The sequence below is a fragment of the Gekko japonicus genome, unplaced genomic scaffold, assembly GCF_001447785.1.
Source record: "Gekko japonicus isolate JY-2015 unplaced genomic scaffold, Gekko_japonicus_V1.1 scaffold170, whole genome shotgun sequence".
NCBI lineage: Eukaryota > Metazoa > Chordata > Lepidosauria > Squamata > Gekkonidae > Gekko > Gekko japonicus.
In genome coordinates this window covers 1,423,245-1,442,282 of record NW_015160212.1, presented here as the reverse complement: position 1 = coordinate 1,442,282, position 19,038 = coordinate 1,423,245, and the positions used below count along the sequence as shown (strand labels likewise).

The 19,038-nt window shown below is 46.5% G+C and overlaps 1 protein-coding gene across 2 annotated transcripts in view; it reads left to right on the top strand.

Moving 5' to 3' along the window:
- GSK3B (glycogen synthase kinase 3 beta) overlaps positions 1 to 18,809 on the top strand; it is a 126,348-nt gene extending 107,539 nt beyond the window's left edge. For both annotated transcript variants that reach the window (XM_015409959.1, XM_015409956.1), the window contains 3 exons: positions 1,483 to 1,669; positions 4,070 to 4,168; positions 18,116 to 18,809. In XM_015409959.1, the coding sequence (XP_015265445.1) occupies positions 1,483 to 1,669; positions 4,070 to 4,168; positions 18,116 to 18,183 (354 nt within the window). In that variant the 3' untranslated portion in view covers positions 18,184 to 18,809. The remainder of the gene's footprint in view (positions 1 to 1,482; positions 1,670 to 4,069; positions 4,169 to 18,115) is intronic.
- The last annotated feature ends 229 nt before the right edge of the window (positions 18,810 to 19,038 follow it).

Sequence of the window (19,038 nt, the reverse complement as noted above, 5' to 3'; positions counted from 1 at the left end):
ATAGCAAGGTGAGCCAGAGAGGGGCTAGTTTTGTGTCTGTCATAGAAGAGAAGAAGAGGTTGGATTTATACACCCTTCACTACCCAGAGGAGTCTAGGAGCGGCCTACAGACTCCTTTCCCTCCCCCTCCCCACAACAGACACCGTGTGAGGTAGGTGGGGCTGAGAGAGCTCTGACAGGAACTGCTCTTTTTCAAGGACAGCTCTTATCAGAACCACGGCTTGCCCAGGGTCATCCAGCCAGGTGCAAGTGGAGGAGTGGGGAGTCAGACCCGGCTCTGCCAGATTAGAGCCCGCGCACTTAACCACGACACCAGACTGGCATAGAGGGGCTTGGGATTTCTTTCCAGCTAACTGTGGCATTGCTCTGTATCTCCCCTCCCCAGAATTAGGCCAGCAAGGGGCTTCATGTGCATTTCCATAGTTCTTCTAACAGCAGCACCAAAAGGCTTGGCGTGTGCCCTGCCCAAACCTGGTGCTGACCTTCTAGTTCCTTGAGCTTTCAGGTGGCCCCACCAGTTGCAGTTCCACCCTTTGTGGTATGAAACGAGGAGTCTTGGCATAACCGAGCCGTGATGCTAACGATCAGGAAATCCTCGAAACTCTTTTCCACAGAACGTCTCCTTGTTAAAAACGGCTTGGGTGGATTTTCAGTTGATTTGCGTGTCACATTTTGTGTGTTGGGATTGCCAGCACTGAGTCTTGAGGTTCGACCCTTCCCCCAGTCAGCATTCTACATGCAACAAAAAACTGGAAAGAACTCTTTGCAAACACATCAGTGACCCACGTGTGTGGCTATTTGATTGTGTGTAAGGGTGAGAGAAGGGAAAGCCAGAAGGGAGGGCACCATTGAAGACAGAATGATGGCCGAGAAGAGGGCAGCGATCAGAGCTCCAGGGGAATGTCCTCTGAAGGCTGCTTGATTTAAAATCTCTGGGGGAGTAAAGTAGCCAGCTCACTTCCTACCCTTTAATTGTACTCCCAAATGTCCAAAGTGCAAGCGATTTAAGTATTTGCTCTACATGACGAGAGGATTAACCAAAACTGTGAGACTTGATCAACGTCACCCAGCCTGCCAAAATAATTCCCTTCCCAGGAGAGTATCAGTTTATTGCTTTTAAAAGGTGCAGAACCGCAGTAATTTCTGTCTTCAGAAAACCCCTCTCCATTTCTTTTCTCCATCCTCTGACCCATACGCAAGGCTGTTTGCCAACCCGTTATGTTTTAAACAGATTAGTCCCTCACTTTCTAAAATTTTTCTTGGCCCATGTGGCTTTTTTCTGAGCTGTCTGCTAACTTCACTGGAGTACCACAAAAATCCTTTGCAGTTAGCTCTTTCAGCCTTAGAAAGTTGGTTCAGGTTTCATCCCTTGATGCTCATTAAAAAAAAAAGCAGTCCAGTTTCCACCCAGAATTTCACTGGTCATTCTGCTCGACAACAGCATCCACCAGCTGTTGACAGACTGCCTCTCTTCCATTGTAGGTCTTCCGGCCCCGCACTCCACCAGAAGCAATAGCGCTTTGTAGCCACCTGCTTGAATATACTCCCACTGCGCGTCTGACCCCGCTGGAAGCCTGTGCGCACTCTTTCTTCGATGAATTACGGGACCCAAACATCAAACTACCGAGTGGGCGAGAGAAACCCGCACTCTTTAACTTCACCACTCAAGGTAAGCCCTGGCAGAATTAACGAAGATTGCGTTCCTGATGTTTTTGCTGCCAAAAACCTATTAGAGTTGTGAAGTGAAGTCAGGAAGAATATAATGCAATTGGAAAAGTCAGCCCTCTTTCCAAAGTGTGGTCTGGATGCAAGTGAAGAATGGAGAGAAAGGTCTGGAGATGCTAACTTGCTTAACTGAGAGCCAGTTTGGTGTAATGGTTAAGTGTGTGGACTCTAATCTGGGAGAACCGGGTTTGATTCCCCACTCCTCCACTTGCACCTGGCTGGATGACCTTGGGCAAGCCGTAGTTCTGATAAGAGCTGTTCTTGAAAAAGAGCAGTTTCTGTCAAGAGCTCTCTCAGCCCCGCCTCCCTCACAGGGTGTCTGTTGTGGGGAGGGGAAGGGGAAGGGAAAGGAGTTTGTAAGCCGCTCCTAGACTCCTTTGGGTAGTGAAAGGCAGGGTATAAATCCAACTCTTCTGTTCTTCTTCATAACCTTGGGTCAGCTCATGCTTGGTGACCGATAGGCTCTCTGACATAGATTTGCAGCCACAGTATAGCTCCTGACTGGCTAGTGCCTGTGTCGTGATGACAGCAGAGGCTCCAATTCCCATAGATCATACAGGAAATGTCTTTAGCGGGGGGAAGACAGGAAATGTCTTTGGGATTACAGAACTTCTGTTTATGTTCTGTTCTTTTCCTTGGAATTATGTTTATTAAACTATGCGAGTGATTTCAAATTCCAGGACAGTCAGAGTTTAGAGGGTTTAGCTTTGCAGTTTTGGGGCACGTGGTTTTTCATGTTGTATTAGGGGTAATTAAAAAGATTAATAATTGGTGGCTTACATTTGTTGCTTAGACTCTCTGGGAGATGTCAGTTGCCTGTACCGAAGTCAATGAAAGGCGTCGGGTCACTCGCCTGTTTTGGAAAAGATGCTGCCCGTAAAAGTAGCCTCGGCACTCACCTGAGCAGCCTGCCCTGGGTGCCTGCATTTGACTTGTAATTTGCCTGATCCTAACACTGAATTGGTTCCATCTAGATTTATAAAATTAACTGGAGTATATTAATTCAATCCATGCGTGTCCTTTTAGAAATGCCCAGGCTGGGGATGCAAATAGGCTTGAATTCATTTTTCTCTTCCCTGCTTCAAGATGGCACTCCAAGGAAAGTTTAATGTAGCAAATATATTTTATCGCACTGCTTAGAAGACATTGAAGTGTTGAGGGTCTTGCCTGAATCAGCTAATCCCAGAGCACCAAGATTTGGATTGGAGACTCTGGTCAAAGTTCTCTGTTTCCTTCCCTACTTAGTGGACCCTTGGGGAAGGAAGCAGAGAACTTTGACCAAAGTCTCTCATCCAAATCTTGACGCTCTGGGATTAGCTGATTTCAGGCATGACCCTTAACATTTATATCAAAAATATACTGAAACTCCCCCACACACACACACAGGTTTTCCCTGATGTTTCAAACAAACACTGTGACATAAATGATAACAACATTTAGTAAGAATCAGATTATATTATAAAACGTTGCAATATTACAGGTCAGTCATTTTCAATGAGCATCGAGATATAAACTCATTTCGTCCCAATCTTCCTCAGGAGTAATCCTGTTGTATTGAAAGGTGTCAGCCTCTTGCTACAGTTCAGTGTTCTATTAGGAGCAACCCAATGCTTAACTTCTTTATGTTTTTCCAAATAATCTTATGGTTCCATTTCAAGTGTTTGTAAAGGAGCAAGCCAGTCTTGTCTTCTTTTAAATAGGTGCAAAAAGCCTTCTATATTTCAACCTGGCTAGAAGCCTTCAATTTTAATTTGGCTGGCAAAATGCTCTGGGATTAGCTGATTCAGGCATGAGCCATAACATTTATATTGAAATCCCCCCCACACACACACACACAGGTTTTTCCTGATGTTTGGCTGGAAATGGGGGGGAAAGCTATTAATACGTTAGTGAAAATTACTGAAATACATTTTCATAATAGTTTTGGACATCTAAATGACTGCACGAAAATTAGTACCAGCAATAAGAGACAAAACAGGAAATATTTGTGTCTGGCCATTGGTGTACAGGTATATCTGTGGAGAAAACACATTTTTTCCATGTAGGTGTGTCTGGATGCAAAGCCCCTGGTCCTCCCTGAAGCAGAGCAGGTTGTTTCCATTGAGGCATCAAATTCAGACTGTGTGCCTTCACACAGTCCGAATTTGCATAGATTTTTAGCAGAGCAAAGTGTTGTGACTAAAAACCCAGATAGAGGAGAAATGGATGGAGAAGCCCTCAGTTGCGATCTTTGAGAGGACCTTCCACTTTTTCGACTCCCGTCCTCCCTCAGACCCCCATCGATCTTGCCGGTAGAACCTCTCCATTGGCTGGAGATGCTCACTGTCTCCCATTTCCCTTCCAGAACTGTCAAGTAATCCATCTTTGGCTTCAACCCTCATACCTGCTCATGCTCGGAATCAAGCCGCTGCTTCCACCCCTACGAATGCTCCAGCAGCCTCAGGTGAGAGCATATCTGTACCTGCCACACTCTCCCACGGTGTGCTTTTTCTTCCCTTTACAATCCCGACGGACACGCAGGCTGACAGTCTGTCCTCCGGTCCCTAGCAAAACGACAACAGCTTGACGGTGGACGTTTTCAGTGGGAAAGCAATATGAGGGGAGGGGGTAGTGAAAGAGCCTCTTCCCCCTCCTGGTTTCCCCTTGGAAGTGCCAGCCCCCGTGGCTGCAGTCTGTGAAACCAAACAGATAAAAGAAGACCCGCTTTTTAACATAGCTGGGAGACACCTTCTTCTGCCTGGCTCTGTCAAGGAGTGGATTCTGTCTGGTCTGGAATCAGCCTAAAGCAGGTGCACAGGTTTATCAGCGAGACTCCCCTGTTTGGAAGAGCTTATTTCTGAAAACTGTGCACATGGGGCCGGAGGAGGTTAATTCACGAACGGGGATAATCAGAGACGTTGCTGCCAATGCTCCCTCTAAGCTATGGAGTCTCGTGAGCAAAAATTCTACTTTGTGAGCTACTGGCATTAAAGTCGTGAGCGAGCGATTTTGCTGCTGCATAAATGAGCTTGCTCTGGAGCTTTCCTGAGCGAAGACAAAAAGGTGTGAGCCGGAAGCGAAAAAACTGTGAGCTAGCTCACACTGATTCAGCTTAGAGGGAACACTGGTTGCTGTTTATATTTCCGTCTTCATCTTTGTGGCTTTCTGAAGAAAAGATCCCCAAGAATTCATTGCGCTAGATAAAGGTTCGGAAATCCTTACCTGCAGCAGAGTCCTCTCCCTAGGCTGCATGAAATTTCCCCACATTGTCTGCTGCTGTGGTCAGTGTACGAAAGATACTGTCAATTGAGCAGCATCGGATTGGGCAATGGATCTCCGAGGAATGCCCTGGGAAAGGAGAAAATGTGATGACTCCGCTTGAAACCGCGAGCCCAACGATCCAGTTTGGCTTTCTGTGGCTGAATATAGCGTCTCGCAAAAGACGGATGAAGTAGGCACCATGCTGATTCAGCCCCTGAGGCGTTTAAGGTAACCTCAGGAACCGGTAGGCACACAATGGGCTTCTGTCCTTGGGAAAGTGATGTCGGCGGTCGCTGTGCGGGCACACAAATGGAACCCGGTCCCTCAAAAACTTAGGGAGTCAGAGTGTCCAAATTGGCATGAAGAGCTCCTGCCATTGAGGAGAAAGAAGAGCGCTTGCACATGCTGAGAATAGAGCTGATGCCCCCGTGGTCGCCGCTGCAGCAGAATTGCAGAGAACTTTCTCCGTGCCTTTGCATTTGTAGCTGAGCCAAGGCTCAGATTCCTCAGATTCCTTTGCGAACAGTCAAGATAGCAGGTGGCATTATACCTTTCCAAGCCACCCTGTCTGCATCCTTACAGTGGCAAGAAGGCATTCTGGGAGCATCCAGTATTTCCAGGTGTCAGGACATGGGTGCTTTCTATCCATCAGCTCTCTCTACCAAATGAGTCACAGCAGGCTGCTGCGAGTTCTGTATGATCTACTCAGAAGTCTGGGAGATGTCCTGCTGTTCAGACCCGGTCCACTGGATGACTTGGCAAGGATGCAGCAGTGGCCGAAGAGTACTGGTTTTTTGTCACCGGAATAGGCCCGAAGGGAACACTGAGCCCATTTTGGGTTTCCCCCCCTACCTGTGTTCAAGCCGTTGCTCCTGTTTCTTTGTACTGTACCGCCTTAACGTCTAATGGACTGAATTAATACAGTACTCTCAGCTCTGATGAGTCCAGCGGTGGTAACAACGTGAAAGTTTTCAGGATGCATTCCAAGCCCCCACCGGTATAAGGTAGCAGCTGCCGTACAGTCGGAAAAGACCAGCTGCAAGAACCCACGTGGCTTGCACGAAAGGTCACGCAAAGGGGCCAGTGCTGTGGACTGGCTTACAACACACATCCTTTCCTTATCTAGGATTAGCATGCTGTGCTTGTAGGACAGAGAAGATCAAGCAGGCTTAGAACCGAGATATAGAGCAAGGAGGGACCCCTGAGGGTCATCTTGTCCAGCCCCCTGCACAGTGCAGGAAATGGCACCTCAGATGGCCTGTCCTGGCACTGGTTCTCCAAGGACTCAGGCCGGAGTCTTTCCTGGGCACGTGGCCTGGATCCCTTTTAATGTACTTTTCTGTTGATTATCACTTTTATCATACGTAGAGAAAAACCAGTAACAATGAACAACTTTAAAAAGTCACCCTGGAGAAATCAAAAACATCATTATTCATGGCCAAATGAACATACAAACCAGTAAACCAGTTTGGTGTAGTGGTTAAGTGTGTGGACTCTAATCTGGGAGAACCGGGTTTGATTCCCCACTCCTCCACATGCAGCTGCTGGATGACTTTGGGCAAGCCACAGTTCTGTCAGAGCTGTTCTCTCGAGGACAGTTCTGGAAAGAGCTCTCTCAGCCCCACCCACCTCACAGGGTGTCTGTTGTGGGGACGGGGAGGGAAAGGAGTCTGTAAATTGCTCTGAAACTCCAAGTGAAGGGCGGGGTATAAATCCAATCTCTTTTCTAAACTCTGATAATCTTACCTCATCTGTTAATTTGCTTTAGCTACACACACACACTACTTGCCTATAGTATGCAAATGCTGAATTATAGTGGTAAAGAATTTCTGAAGTTTGCACTTAATTTAAAGGGGGGGGACAGTTTTTATATATTTATAATGCAAATGGGAATTCACATCCATTAGAGACATTATAACTTTACGAACTCATTCCCATTTAAGACAAACCTGCATTCTCTGAAAGTTATAATTGTCCATGTCCTCACCCAGAAGCAAGGCATATTGCCCACTTCCAATGTTTAATTTACAGTGCAGTCCAAAGCATTATTCAGAGGTAAAGTCTCATTGAGTTCAGTGGAGCTTATTCCCTAGTAAGTGTGCTTAGGATTTCATCCTTCATTTAACATAAGTAGTTATTTTCTTCCATTGTGGCCTAACTCGACAGTTTTAGTAGCCATGAACATCTGGAATATCATGCTCCTTCCAAAGCTTAGGACTAAACAGTTGCAACTAAAATACTAAACTAAGGAATGATCCTCATTCCTTGAATAAAGCCAAATATGTGAATTTCTGGGCACTGATGATATGGCTGATCTGCAATATCCTGTTCCAATATGTTTTAATATCTAGACTGCCCACTGCACAGGTCCATTTGCACCATGGTCTTTAATGTGCTCCTTGCCTGGAATCTGTAATTCCCCCCCCCTCCATTCCATGTAGTGAAATAACCTTGTTCTGGACTTCCCTCGGGGCAGTACAGACTGAGAACAATCATCTTGCATTCAAGGTACAAATGCCAAACACGGTCTCTTTCCCCCAGTGTTTCACATACACAATTTCATTAAAATTAGCTTTCATCAATCTGCTGCTCAAAATCTCTTTTCTAACACAAAGAGCTAGATCAAAAGGTGCTGCTCCACTGCAGTATCGGCACACTAGCAGAATATATTTCGGTTGTGGGGGGCTTCTGTTGGTTCCCCCAACACTGTGGCCCCCCACTTTGCCCCTGTGCGGTTCATTATGGTCTCTTAACCCCCATGAGCAGAATTTCAAAGGGCTCTGTGGGGTCCAGAGGGGTGGGTCCCACATACTGTGCTGCACTTGCGATAATTTGGACCCAAACCAAGCTACCTAATCTGGAAAATGCTAAAATAAAGGAATTTTCTTTCCAACTTAAATCTTCTGGTATAGACTGATATTCAGTGACATGACAATCTACTCAAAGGCACATTAATCTAAAGCTCAGTACATACAACCCCTCTGCACTGACTCAGCATCTGTGGAGGGAGAGCGGGTGCAAACGGTTAGGCCCTCGCCCTCCATCTCCACACAATTGCCTGCAGAGTGCAACTCCTTGGAGGACTTGGCCCTGTGATCAGCGTGCCTGCTATCAGAATGCTGCTTATTATGGGGAGAGAGTGCGTACATGGCTTATGCCTTCACATGGTCACACTCTGCAGATGGCGAGGCTGTTGGACAGAGGCAGGGGGCAGACCCAGTGCTCTTCCTCCCTGCCCACTGAGTAGACTGTACCGGGCTTTATTAATGGCGATTTCATCCATCTATCAGTGGATCCATTAAGACTTCTCTATAAAAGTTGTTCTGAAGAATGGAGATAAAATTCTGGAATAAACTTTCTCAAGTTACGAACCCAGATTTAACCTAGATAAGTGTCTGAGTCTGGATATTCCACTTGTCTTTTGCCCAGAAAAATGAATCTCAAAGGTATTTAAAAATGGGATAGCTCTGTTTTTTCCCATTGAGAATTATCTTCTCCATATATTTCTTGTTTTATGAACTGTAGGTTGACTGGCGTAGTAATACAGTGTGGTATTAGAGGGACCTCAGCTTCCATCCTTTCAAGGATTCATTCAGTGTTTCAGTTGCCATTCTGGAATGTTAGTTTAACCTTGCAATTGTAAAATCAACCTTGCCCACTCCTAATTTTTATATGTACTGTAGAACAGTCAGTTCTGATAAAGAAGTGACCATTTTGGGGAGGAAACCTAATTTAATGCTACCCTTCCCATCTATGAAATATTGAATGTATATAGTCCCTGTATATTTTTTAAAATGCTCCAAAATAGATTGCCGTAATTGGTCATTTAATCCCACCAATTCATGTCCAGTTTTTATTCCTAAATATCAGAGTTGTTGTTGTTGTTGTTGTTCAGTCGCACAGTCGAGTCCGACTCTTCACAACCCCATGGACCACATCAAGCCATGCCCTCCTGTCTTCTGTCGTGCTCCGGAGTTTGCTTAATTTCATGTTCGTTGCATCGATAACACTGCCTAACCATCTCATCCTTTGCCGTCCCCGTCTTCTTTGACCTTCAATCTTTCCCAGCATCGGGGTCGTCTCCAGTGAGGGCTCCCTTCTCATTTGGTGGCCAAAGTATTTGAGCTTCAGCTTCTGTTTCTGGCCTTCCAGGAAACAGTCAGGGTTGATTTCTTTCAGGATTGACTGATTTGATCAAATATCAAATGAGATCAAATATCAGAGTAGGGAATTTTAAAATGTAGAATTCATCACTTTCTTTCATTTTATCTTTCTCCATACTTTGCATCGTTCGAGAATATCATAGCTGCATTTATTTACTTTTATATCCTGAGATCTCACTACAGTTACTTATTAAATCCCAACAGTTTTTGCTAGGGTCAAAGTTAGCAGTAGCATCAGCAAGCGATTCTCCTCCTTGATTCCTTGGACATTGTCTTGGGGTCTGATTGCCAGAGCTAAAGGCTTAACTGCAGTCACCCAAGTGAAACTTCGTATGCAGCCGCATTGCAAAGCCAGTTTCCCTGAGATCCTTGTGCACAGATTATGGCTGAAAGGTTCTTATAACACAGATCAATTAATTTCATTAAAGAAAAGCTAGATTAAAAGCTTTTAAGACTGCAGACTGCAGGCAAGTGCTTCTTTCCCACCCATGTCAAGCACTGCTTCCAACAATACTGACAATAATTCTCGCTTCCAGAGATATTTAATATTTATACAGAGTATTTAATGCCCTTCTGATATTATGAGATCTTCTTTGTCCTAGCATGAACCTGTTCTGATATAGATTATCTTCAATCTGTTTGCCAGAATAAAAGTCGAACTCTTAAGTCCTCTCTCTGGCCCTGCTGGTGGACCTCCTGATGGCACCTGGGTTTTGGCCACTGTGTGACTGGAATGGGCCATTGGCCTGATCCAGCATGGCTTCTCTTATGCTCTTATGAGTCTTTAAGTTGCTGGAAGAGATTGATTTGTACTTTATTTGAAGGATAGCATAATCAGTGTCACCATAGGGCTGCTAATAGTCCAGTTCTTAAACATTTCAAAAAAGGTTTTTGAAAATATCTGAAAAGGCTAGGCAAACCAATTGACTGAACCGTCCCCAAAATTCTTACAAAAATCCAGTTCTTTAGTATGTTTTAATGGCTTTGGTAGCTACCTCTATTTCAGCTCTTTCAATTGGGACAAGCAACGTTTTCTTATCCTTGTCAAGATGTTTAGGGATATCAACGCTTCTTTTAAAAATTAATTAATTTCTCCATCTGGGTGTTCAGAAAGATGTAACTTCTTATTAAATGCTGTGTATTTTCTGAATACACATAGCATAGGTACTTTTTATTGGAGGAATAGTTGTCAATAATGTATCGGCTTCATCTCTCTCCAGACAAAAATCCTTTTCTAAAACCTTTTATGAACCTCTCTATATAAAACCTTTTACAAACCTTTTCATAAATCCTACAGTTTTATAAAACCCTTTTCCTTAGTACATTTCTGTAATTTCAGTTTTTCCTAATAATTTCATAACAATGCAACCTTTATTCCATTCTTTTGTTTTCCCTTCTCATCAGACTCCAGCCAGTTTTCCCTAAATGTCCTTTTTCTTTAAGCTCTGTTCCTTGTGTAAGATTCCTCAGAGTCTTCCTGCTAGGTCTCCCTCTAGTTCTTTCTAGTTCTCCCGGAGAGCTAGCATGTTATAGTGGTTAAGAGCAGCGGATTCGAATCTAGAGAACCGAATAGAAATCCATGCCTTGTCTTAAAGCCCTATCCAGTCTGTGTCCAATCCTGTGACTACTAGTGCTGTTCACATATCCTTGGGAGTCGGCTGGGATTGCAGTGTTCCGGGGACTCCTAGCTAGAACACTTGTCCTTCTTGCTGGGTTCCAACCTTCCTTTCTCTTTCACCCCTTTTGATGTTGCTGCGGGGCAGGAGGGGCATGCTCCTCCAGCAAATCAGATCATGGTGCAAACAACAGGGTAGCACTTTCTAAGTGTCCTGTCTGTCTGGCTTGTAGTTTATAATTTAATTTTTATTAAAATCTCCAGTAGATTGCTATTAATAAGAAGAGATAGGGTTTATACCCCGCCCTTCACTACCCGAAGGAGTCTCAGAGGGGCTTACAATCTCCTTTCCCTCCCCCTCCCCACAACAGACACCCTGTGAGCAATGCTCCCTCTAAGCTGTAGTCTTGTGAGCAAAAATTCTACTTTGTGAGCGACTGGCATTAAAGTTGTGAGTGAGCGATTTGGCTGCTGCATAAATTAGTTTGCTTTGGAGCTATCTTTCCTGAGTGAAGACAAAAATGGGTGAGCCAGAGGCTAAAAAATTGTGAGCTAGCTCACACTAACTCAGCTTAGAGGGAACACTGCCTGTGAGGTAGGTGGGGCTGAGAGAGCTCTTTCGAGGACTGCTCATGGGAAAACAGCCCTGAGGGAACTTGTGACTGACCCAAGGTCGCACCAGCAGCTGCATGTGGAGGAGTGGGGAATCAAACCCGGTTCTCCCAGATTAGAGTCCACTCTCCTAACCATGGCACCAAGCTGGCTCTCATGGTGGTTGCCCAAACTTGATGGGTCACCTTTTTCATGTGTCATTTCCAAGTATGTCGCTCAGGCCCCTTTTTAGGTTTTAGTCTGCAGGCAGATTCATGACTAGCCTGGTCATCTTTCAGATCTAGGAGAACAGCAGTCTGTTGCTTGGCGGAAGAGGGGACCTGCGGTCCCTTCCAGCATGCCTTCTTCATAAGGGGGCTTGTTCTGGCTGATTCTTTAAAAGGGAGCAGAGGGGAATGATGTAAACTGCTTTGAGAAGAAAGGTGGGGTATAAACAAAGCAAATTAAGTGGATCAATTTAATTATCATCTGTTTTACTGATGTACTAATTAATTGTTCCTGTTTTCCAACTTGTTTGGCAAAAAAACTCCACAAGAAACAACCGCCTATTAACCCATGCTGATTCCCCCCCCCCCCTCCAAACCATCCGTTTCCTGCATACTGTGACTCCTCTGTCCGTAGCTTTCTCAGCTGACAACTGCAATTTGTATCCAGTCTGTTCTAGTATTTATTTTTATTTTCAGAGGTAAAAACAAATATCTCTCAGTCCCTCTGATGACAGCAGATCCTGTCTGAACACAACGAGAACTGTAATGATTCATTAATAGAGGACATCACTCTAGATTCTCTCTATTTTTGCTAACCAGCTTCATTATACCACTACTAAGTATAATACCTACTAATCACTACATTAAAATTAATTTATAAAATGGCCTAAAATTAAATCAGATTCAGTGCATGTTATTATTTCATAGTATATAATTTGCTACTCTGGCAGATCTCGTAATAAATCCAGACTAACTAAATTACATCAATCAAATGCACAAAAGTTCAGATAGATTGATATGCCGACCACTGTTCTACAGGTTGGCCAGTTTGGTGTCATTTGTTGTAGTGGTTAGGAGCGCGGAGTCTAATCTGGGAGAACCAGGTTTGATTCCCCACCCCTCCACATGCAGCTGCTGGTGTGACCTGGGTCAGTTACAAGTTCTCTCAGAGCTGTTCTCTCAAGGGCAGTTCTCGAAGGAGCTTTCTCAGCCCCACCTCCCTCACAGAGTGTCTGTTCTGGGGGGAGGAAGGGAAAGGAGTTTGTAAGCCGCTCTGAGACGCCTTAAGGTAGTGAAGGGCGGGTTATAAATCTTCTCCTCTCCTCTCTTAGGGTCGCACAGTGCCAGGGGCTGCCTTCTCTCTGTCACATTTTCCTCCAGGGAGCTCAGAACAAAGTACATGATTCTCTCCTCCTCCATTTTATCTTCCGAACGACCCTATGATGTAGGCTAGGTCATGAGCACGTACATAAACGCATGAAGCTGCCTGATACCGATTCTCGCGCATCGGCCTCTCAAGGTCAGTATCGTCTGCTCAGGCTGGCAGCGGCTCTCCAGGGTCTTTGGTGGGAGGTCCTTCACGTCCCTTTAATTGGAGGTGTCGGTGATTGAACCTGTGACCTTCTGCATGCCAGGCAGTGCTCTTACCACTGAGCCACGGCCCCTCCCCAGGGCCATAAGTGCCCTCAGGTGAGTAGTGGCCAAGCCCTGGCCATCCACCTGAGCCACTTCACTGCAGTGGTCCTCCTTTACGCCAGTCTTCACACTGGCGTGTCGTAGTCCTGATTACATGCACTCCTCTAACGACCAGGTCAGCAGGATAAAAGTCAAAGTAATAACATCTGACGTAGCAACACCACCTATACATTGGATGTGTGTGCACACAAACACACACTCTTGAAGAAGAAGAGAAGAAAAAGAGAAGAGATTGGATTTATACCCCGCCCTTCACTACCCAAAGGTGTCTCAGGGCGGCTCACAATCTCCTTTCCCTTCCCCTTCCCCTTCCCACAACAGACACCCTGTGAGGTAGGTGGGGCTGAGAGAGCACTGACAGAAACTGCTCTTTTTCAAGAACAGCTCTTATCAGAACTACGGCTTGGCCAAGGTCATCCAGCAGTTGCACGTGGAGGAGTGGGGAATCAAACCCGGTTCTCCCAGATTAGAGTCCGCGCACTTAACCACAACACCATCCCTGGAAGCCATGCTAGCACCCACCAAGCACACTGTCCGCTCCAATGTTCGCCATGCACAGTCGATACATGGCAGAAACCAAACAGCATCACCTAGCCCAGTTCACTTGTACAAGGGCATGAGCAGTTCCTAAGCCAGTAACAAACCCCAGCCTGCCGTGCTGCTGTGGGTGAAAGGCCGGCATAGCCCGAATGCTCCCTGATGGAGGGTTCAGGTCCTGCTAGGGGGGAACACATGCAGCTGCCTTATACTGCGTCAGGCCATCAATCCATCAAGGGTCAGTGTTGCCCTGCTCCTTTTTGACCGGAGAGGCCAGGGCTCAAGCCTGGGACCTCCTGCCTGCCGAGCAGACATTCTTCCACTGAGCCGCAGCCCTTCCCTCTACCCAGGCAGTGTCTGCAGCTTAGAGTCCGCGCACTTAACCACAACACCATCCCTGGAAGCCATGCTAGCACCCACCAAGCACACTGTCCGCTCCAATGTTCGCCATGCACAGTCGATACATGGCAGAAACCAAACAGCATCACCTAGCCCAGTTCACTTGTACAAGGGCATGAGCAGTTCCTAAGCCAGTAACAAACCCCAGCCTGCCGTGCTGCTGTGGGTGAAAGGCCGGCATAGCCCGAATGCTCCCTGATGGAGGGTTCAGGTCCTGCTAGGGGGGAACACATGCAGCTGCCTTATACTGCGTCAGGCCATCAATCCATCAAGGGTCAGTGTTGCCCTGCTCCTTTTTGACCGGAGAGGCCAGGGCTCAAGCCTGGGACCTCCTGCCTGCCGAGCAGACATTCTTCCACTGAGCCGCAGCCCTTCCCTCTACCCAGGCAGTGTCTGCAGCATCCTGCAGAGGCAGAGGAGGCCACGTGCAGAAGGGAACGCGAGAGTGGCGGGATGCAGATCTCATCCCACAGAGACGGGGACGAGGCAAAGTCCATTTCAGGCCACCACCACCCTCCCCCAGCAACAACGATTCGAGGTGGAGAATGAAGAGAGACAATACAGCTACAACTCCAGCTGCCTGCCCTGAAGAAATACTTGGGGATCACACCGCTTCGAGAACAAGCTTAAGAAAAGGCTCTTGACAGACGTATCCTTTCCCGCCCAGTCCTGGCAGGGCCCCAGGTGGATTCGTGCAGAGGCACCAGGCTTGGCATGATGAGGTTTATGCTGGGCGTGCTGCAGACCGCCGTGCTGTTTGACATCTATATGAGACTGCTGGTGGAGGTCCTCCAGGGACGTCTTCAGTCTTCTGACGCAGACCACCCCTGGTTCTCCTCCTCATCTGTGGCAGTGGATGATCTGAGGCAGGAGCTCTCGAATCAGTAGTGAACTTGAAGCAAAACTGAATCCAGACAAGATGGCAGTTCTGTTGAAACAGGAGAGGCCGACTGGGGAGCAGAGGCTCAGCCTGGTCTTGGGGAGGGCTGTACCACCCCTGAAGGATCGTATTTGCTTTTCAGCCCATTGTGTAGGTCCAAGAAGCATGGGCAGCCCTGAGCAGATTTTTTTTCTGACTGGTTGGTGCACCAGATACCTGTGGCCCTTCCTGTAAAGTTATTTATGTACAAAAATCGTGTATCCCACTTTTCTTCCCTGTCAGGGTCATGAAGACAGCTAAAATAAAAAATAACATCTATCAAACACTGGGAACAGCTATTAAAACATGAGGCAGGAAGGAGAGGTTATTGAGGGAATGCCAAACAAACAAAAAAGTGTTCATCCTCTGGCAGAAGATAGTCATAGGAGGGAGATTGCATCCCTAGGGAGGGAGGTTCTGTAATTTTGGGGCCACGACCGAGAAGCCCCTCTTTCAGGTGGCTACCGGCCTAACCTCAGAAGGCCGGGGGCGCCCAGAGCAAGGCGCCAGAATATGGCTACCAGATTGTTTTCTTGATCCTATGGAACCAGTCATATCTTGCCAGTGGCACGGAGCTTGTTTCCAAGTTGAGAAAAACGACTTGCCCCACTGCCTTCTCTTCTCGCACTTCCTAGTTATCACGAACACGTTGCCGAAGCCAGCAGGCCTTAACCCACGTGCTGGTGCGCCCAGATCTCCAGCTTGCTTGGTTTCTAGCAACAGAGTCAAAATTACACTTAGCCTTGATCCACCAGAACAAAACAAGAAATGCCGGAGGATAGAGGAACTCAGACTTTGACATAGATGAAAACTTTGTCCAGTCACCAGTAGCTGAGGGAGTAGTCAATGGCTTATGACATCCTTGCCTCTCCACCAAGTCTGAAGCCTTCCTCCGTTTTCCTCTTTGAGCCCCTTCTGTTGCCGGAAGAGGACCCTTTGGCCCTTTGGAGGAGAGCTGGAGAGAGAACCCCCATGCTTGTATGAACGCTGCTCCCACTTCCTGTTTTTACTTTATTTACAGAGGTCCCAGTCTTCATGCCAGGCAGCTTCCATCCCCATCCCCAACCAGGATTAAGCCTAGAGACGTGTAATTGCCTTGGCTGACGTTCATCCTTTGCCTTTCTCCTGTTGACATCAGGACTGCTCCTTCCTTTAGGCATAGCCTGGCACTCACCGGAGTGTTCTGAATCTTCACAATACATCCTTCCTGTTCTTAAAAACGTTCAGACTGAAGCTGATTTTCATCCAGGCAAAAGGTCAGATGGAAAATGAACTGGTGTTTAAGAAGAAGAAGAAGAGAAGAAGAGATTGGATTTATACCCCGCCCTTCACTACCCAAAGGAGTCTCAGAGCGGCTTACAAACTCCTTTCCCTTCCCCTCCCCACAACAGACACCCTGTGAGGTAGGTGGGGCTGAGAGAGCTCTTGACACAAACTGCCCTTTCAAGGACAGCTCTTGTCAGAACTATGGCTTGCCCAAGGTCATCCAGCAGCTGCAAGTGGAGGAGTGGGGAATCAAACCTCCCAGATTAGAGTCCACACATTTAACCACTACATCTGACTGGAAGGAAGGAGAGGTTGGGAAGAAGCCACGAGGTGGCGCGTGTGGTGAGAAGACACCTTGCCATGCAGGTATCTTGGGGATGGCTGCAGGAACCATGGCTTCAGGAGAAGGCAGAGCTCCTGGCGAGGACAAAAAAAGGACGCCTGATACACTTCTGATTATTTCATACAATCACAGAGCTGGAAGGGGCCATCTGGTCCAACCCCCTGCTCCATGCAGGGTTAGCCAAGAGCATCTGTGACAAGTGTTCGTCCAGCCGCTGCTTAAAGACTGCCAGCGAGGGGGAGCTCACCACTGTCAGGACCCACAGCCAAACAATAGAGCACACACTTCCAAGAAAGGTTTTACTTTATTGTTAGTACTGTGGTTGCAATAACACGGTCACTGTTAGGAATGACGAATATGGAACAAGCATATAGTGATATAGAAGATTCGACAGGTCTCTTCCCCCCCCCCCCCGTGAGCCAATTGGCCCGTTTCCCGCGGGTGGGAAGAATAATCGATGGTCGAGGCTGAGAAACTAAACTAGTCTCACAGTTAATTAAAGTGGAGACACTACACAGGCAGGGGTACAAGGTCAGAGATAACAAGGTCTTTCAGGGCTGTTGTGAGGATAAAGTGGAGGAGGGGAGAAGAGTGGAGTATAAATGCAATAAGCAATAGCGTCGAAGTAAATCGGCCACAACGAGACACTTGTGGTTCTTCATTTAGAAGAGGAGTTTTTATAGTGTCAAGGATGGTTTAGAGTTGGTTTTTACCCCCCACTTTTGCTCTACCCAAAGGAGTCTCAAAGCTGCCTTCCCTTCCTCTCCCCACCACAGGCACTTTGTGAGGTCGATGGGGCTGAGGGAGTCCTGAGGGAACCATGACTGGCCCAAGGTCACCCAGCAGGCTTCATTGTGGAGGAAGGGGGGAATCAAACCCCATTCTCCAGATTAGAGTCTGCCATTCTTAAGCACTGCACCATGCTGGCTGTCCCAGAAGGGAGTTTCCTAGAAGGCTTACTAAGGTGGCGTATCTCCTCAAGCTTTTGGTAACTGTGACTGGCATCCTCAGAAGTATAACACAGAAAGATGGAGTACTCTCTGTGTCAGTGTGAGAAGAAAAATGGTAGAGAGTACTCCATCTTTCTGTGTTATACCTCTCTGAGGATGCCAATCACAGCTGCTGGCAAAACATCAGGTCCTACAATGCCAAGACCACGGCCATACAGCCCGGAAAATCTACAACAACTAATGAACTCTGGCCGTGAAAGCCTTCGACAATATGTTGTTTTATTGTTCATGGTTTTATGTTGTGAGCCGCCCATTGTTAATTTAATTTAATATATTATAATTATGTAGTTAAAATAATTTAATAATTTAAATAAATAAATAAATAAATTGAAAGAATGGAAGGGGAAAGAATGAGGAGGAATGTGTGAATCCAAGTCTTTGGCATATGGAGCCAAACTGAATTCTTATTTGTGAATTGAGGGGCTCTGTACTGCAACAGCTGGCTCTTCAGATGCCAAGAAGGCCTTTCTACATGAGTTCAGGTTCCCAGGTGGGTTGAGAGAGAGAGAGAGAGAGAGAGAGAGAGAGAGAGAGAGAGGAGGGCCTTGTCCACAAAATGTGCCCGCGTGTAACCTCTTCCTTTCCTCTCTTTCGGTGTTTGCAGATGCTAACGCAGGAGACCGAGTTCAGACCAATAATGTAGCTTCGGCGTCGGCCTCCAACTCCACCTGAACTGGTCACAAGCAACAACTTGTACAGAACAGTCGCCAGTAATTTGAGTCTCGCTCAGCAACACTGGTCACATTTGGAAAGAAAATTAAAAAGAGGAGAAAAAAAACCCCAACCCTGTTCATTATAGTGTTCGATTTTTTTATTATTGTTGTTCTTATTTAACCTTGTAAAATATCTATAAATACAAACCAGTTTCATTGTATCCTCACTCTCTGCGGGCTCCTTGGGGCAGGGGGATCGGTCGGGTGGGAAGAGGGGGAAGCGGAGCGATCGACCACGCCGGTGTTCTCTTCCCATGACAATCTTTTCGTTTCAACAATTGCTGTTTATCTGCATTCAGAATCAGGAATCGTGTTTCATGCCTCCCCCCCCCCCAACAAGGAAAAAGAAGAAGGAAAATCCTAATTCTGCTGAAGCTCCTTTTTAAAGCCTTCTATTTTTAAGTGAAGTTTCAACTTTTGGTGTAGTGCACAACTTGAATTTGGTCAGGAGCTTAAGCAGGAACCACTTATCTCGAATACCGTATGCAGGAGTCCTTAACTCGCTTTGGATCTGGGTTGGAAGGGAAGGAAAGACGGGCAAGAGAGGTGCTAAAAATATGCTGGATTGCCAAAGGGAAAGGGGGGGGGGGGGTTTGCTTATGCTCGGAACCGTTAGGGACAGAACTCGATAGCAAATTCCGTTCTTGCATTGGGGAAATCCTGTAGATATGTATGTTACATATATACACACAGACTATCAGCTTGAACTTAAAAGGTTTGCTCGCCTAACCTATGATGTGTGACAATAGTTTGGACCTGGACATTCAAGGCTCTGTAAAGCACAAAAAGATGATGGCCAGTCGTTTGCCTCCTT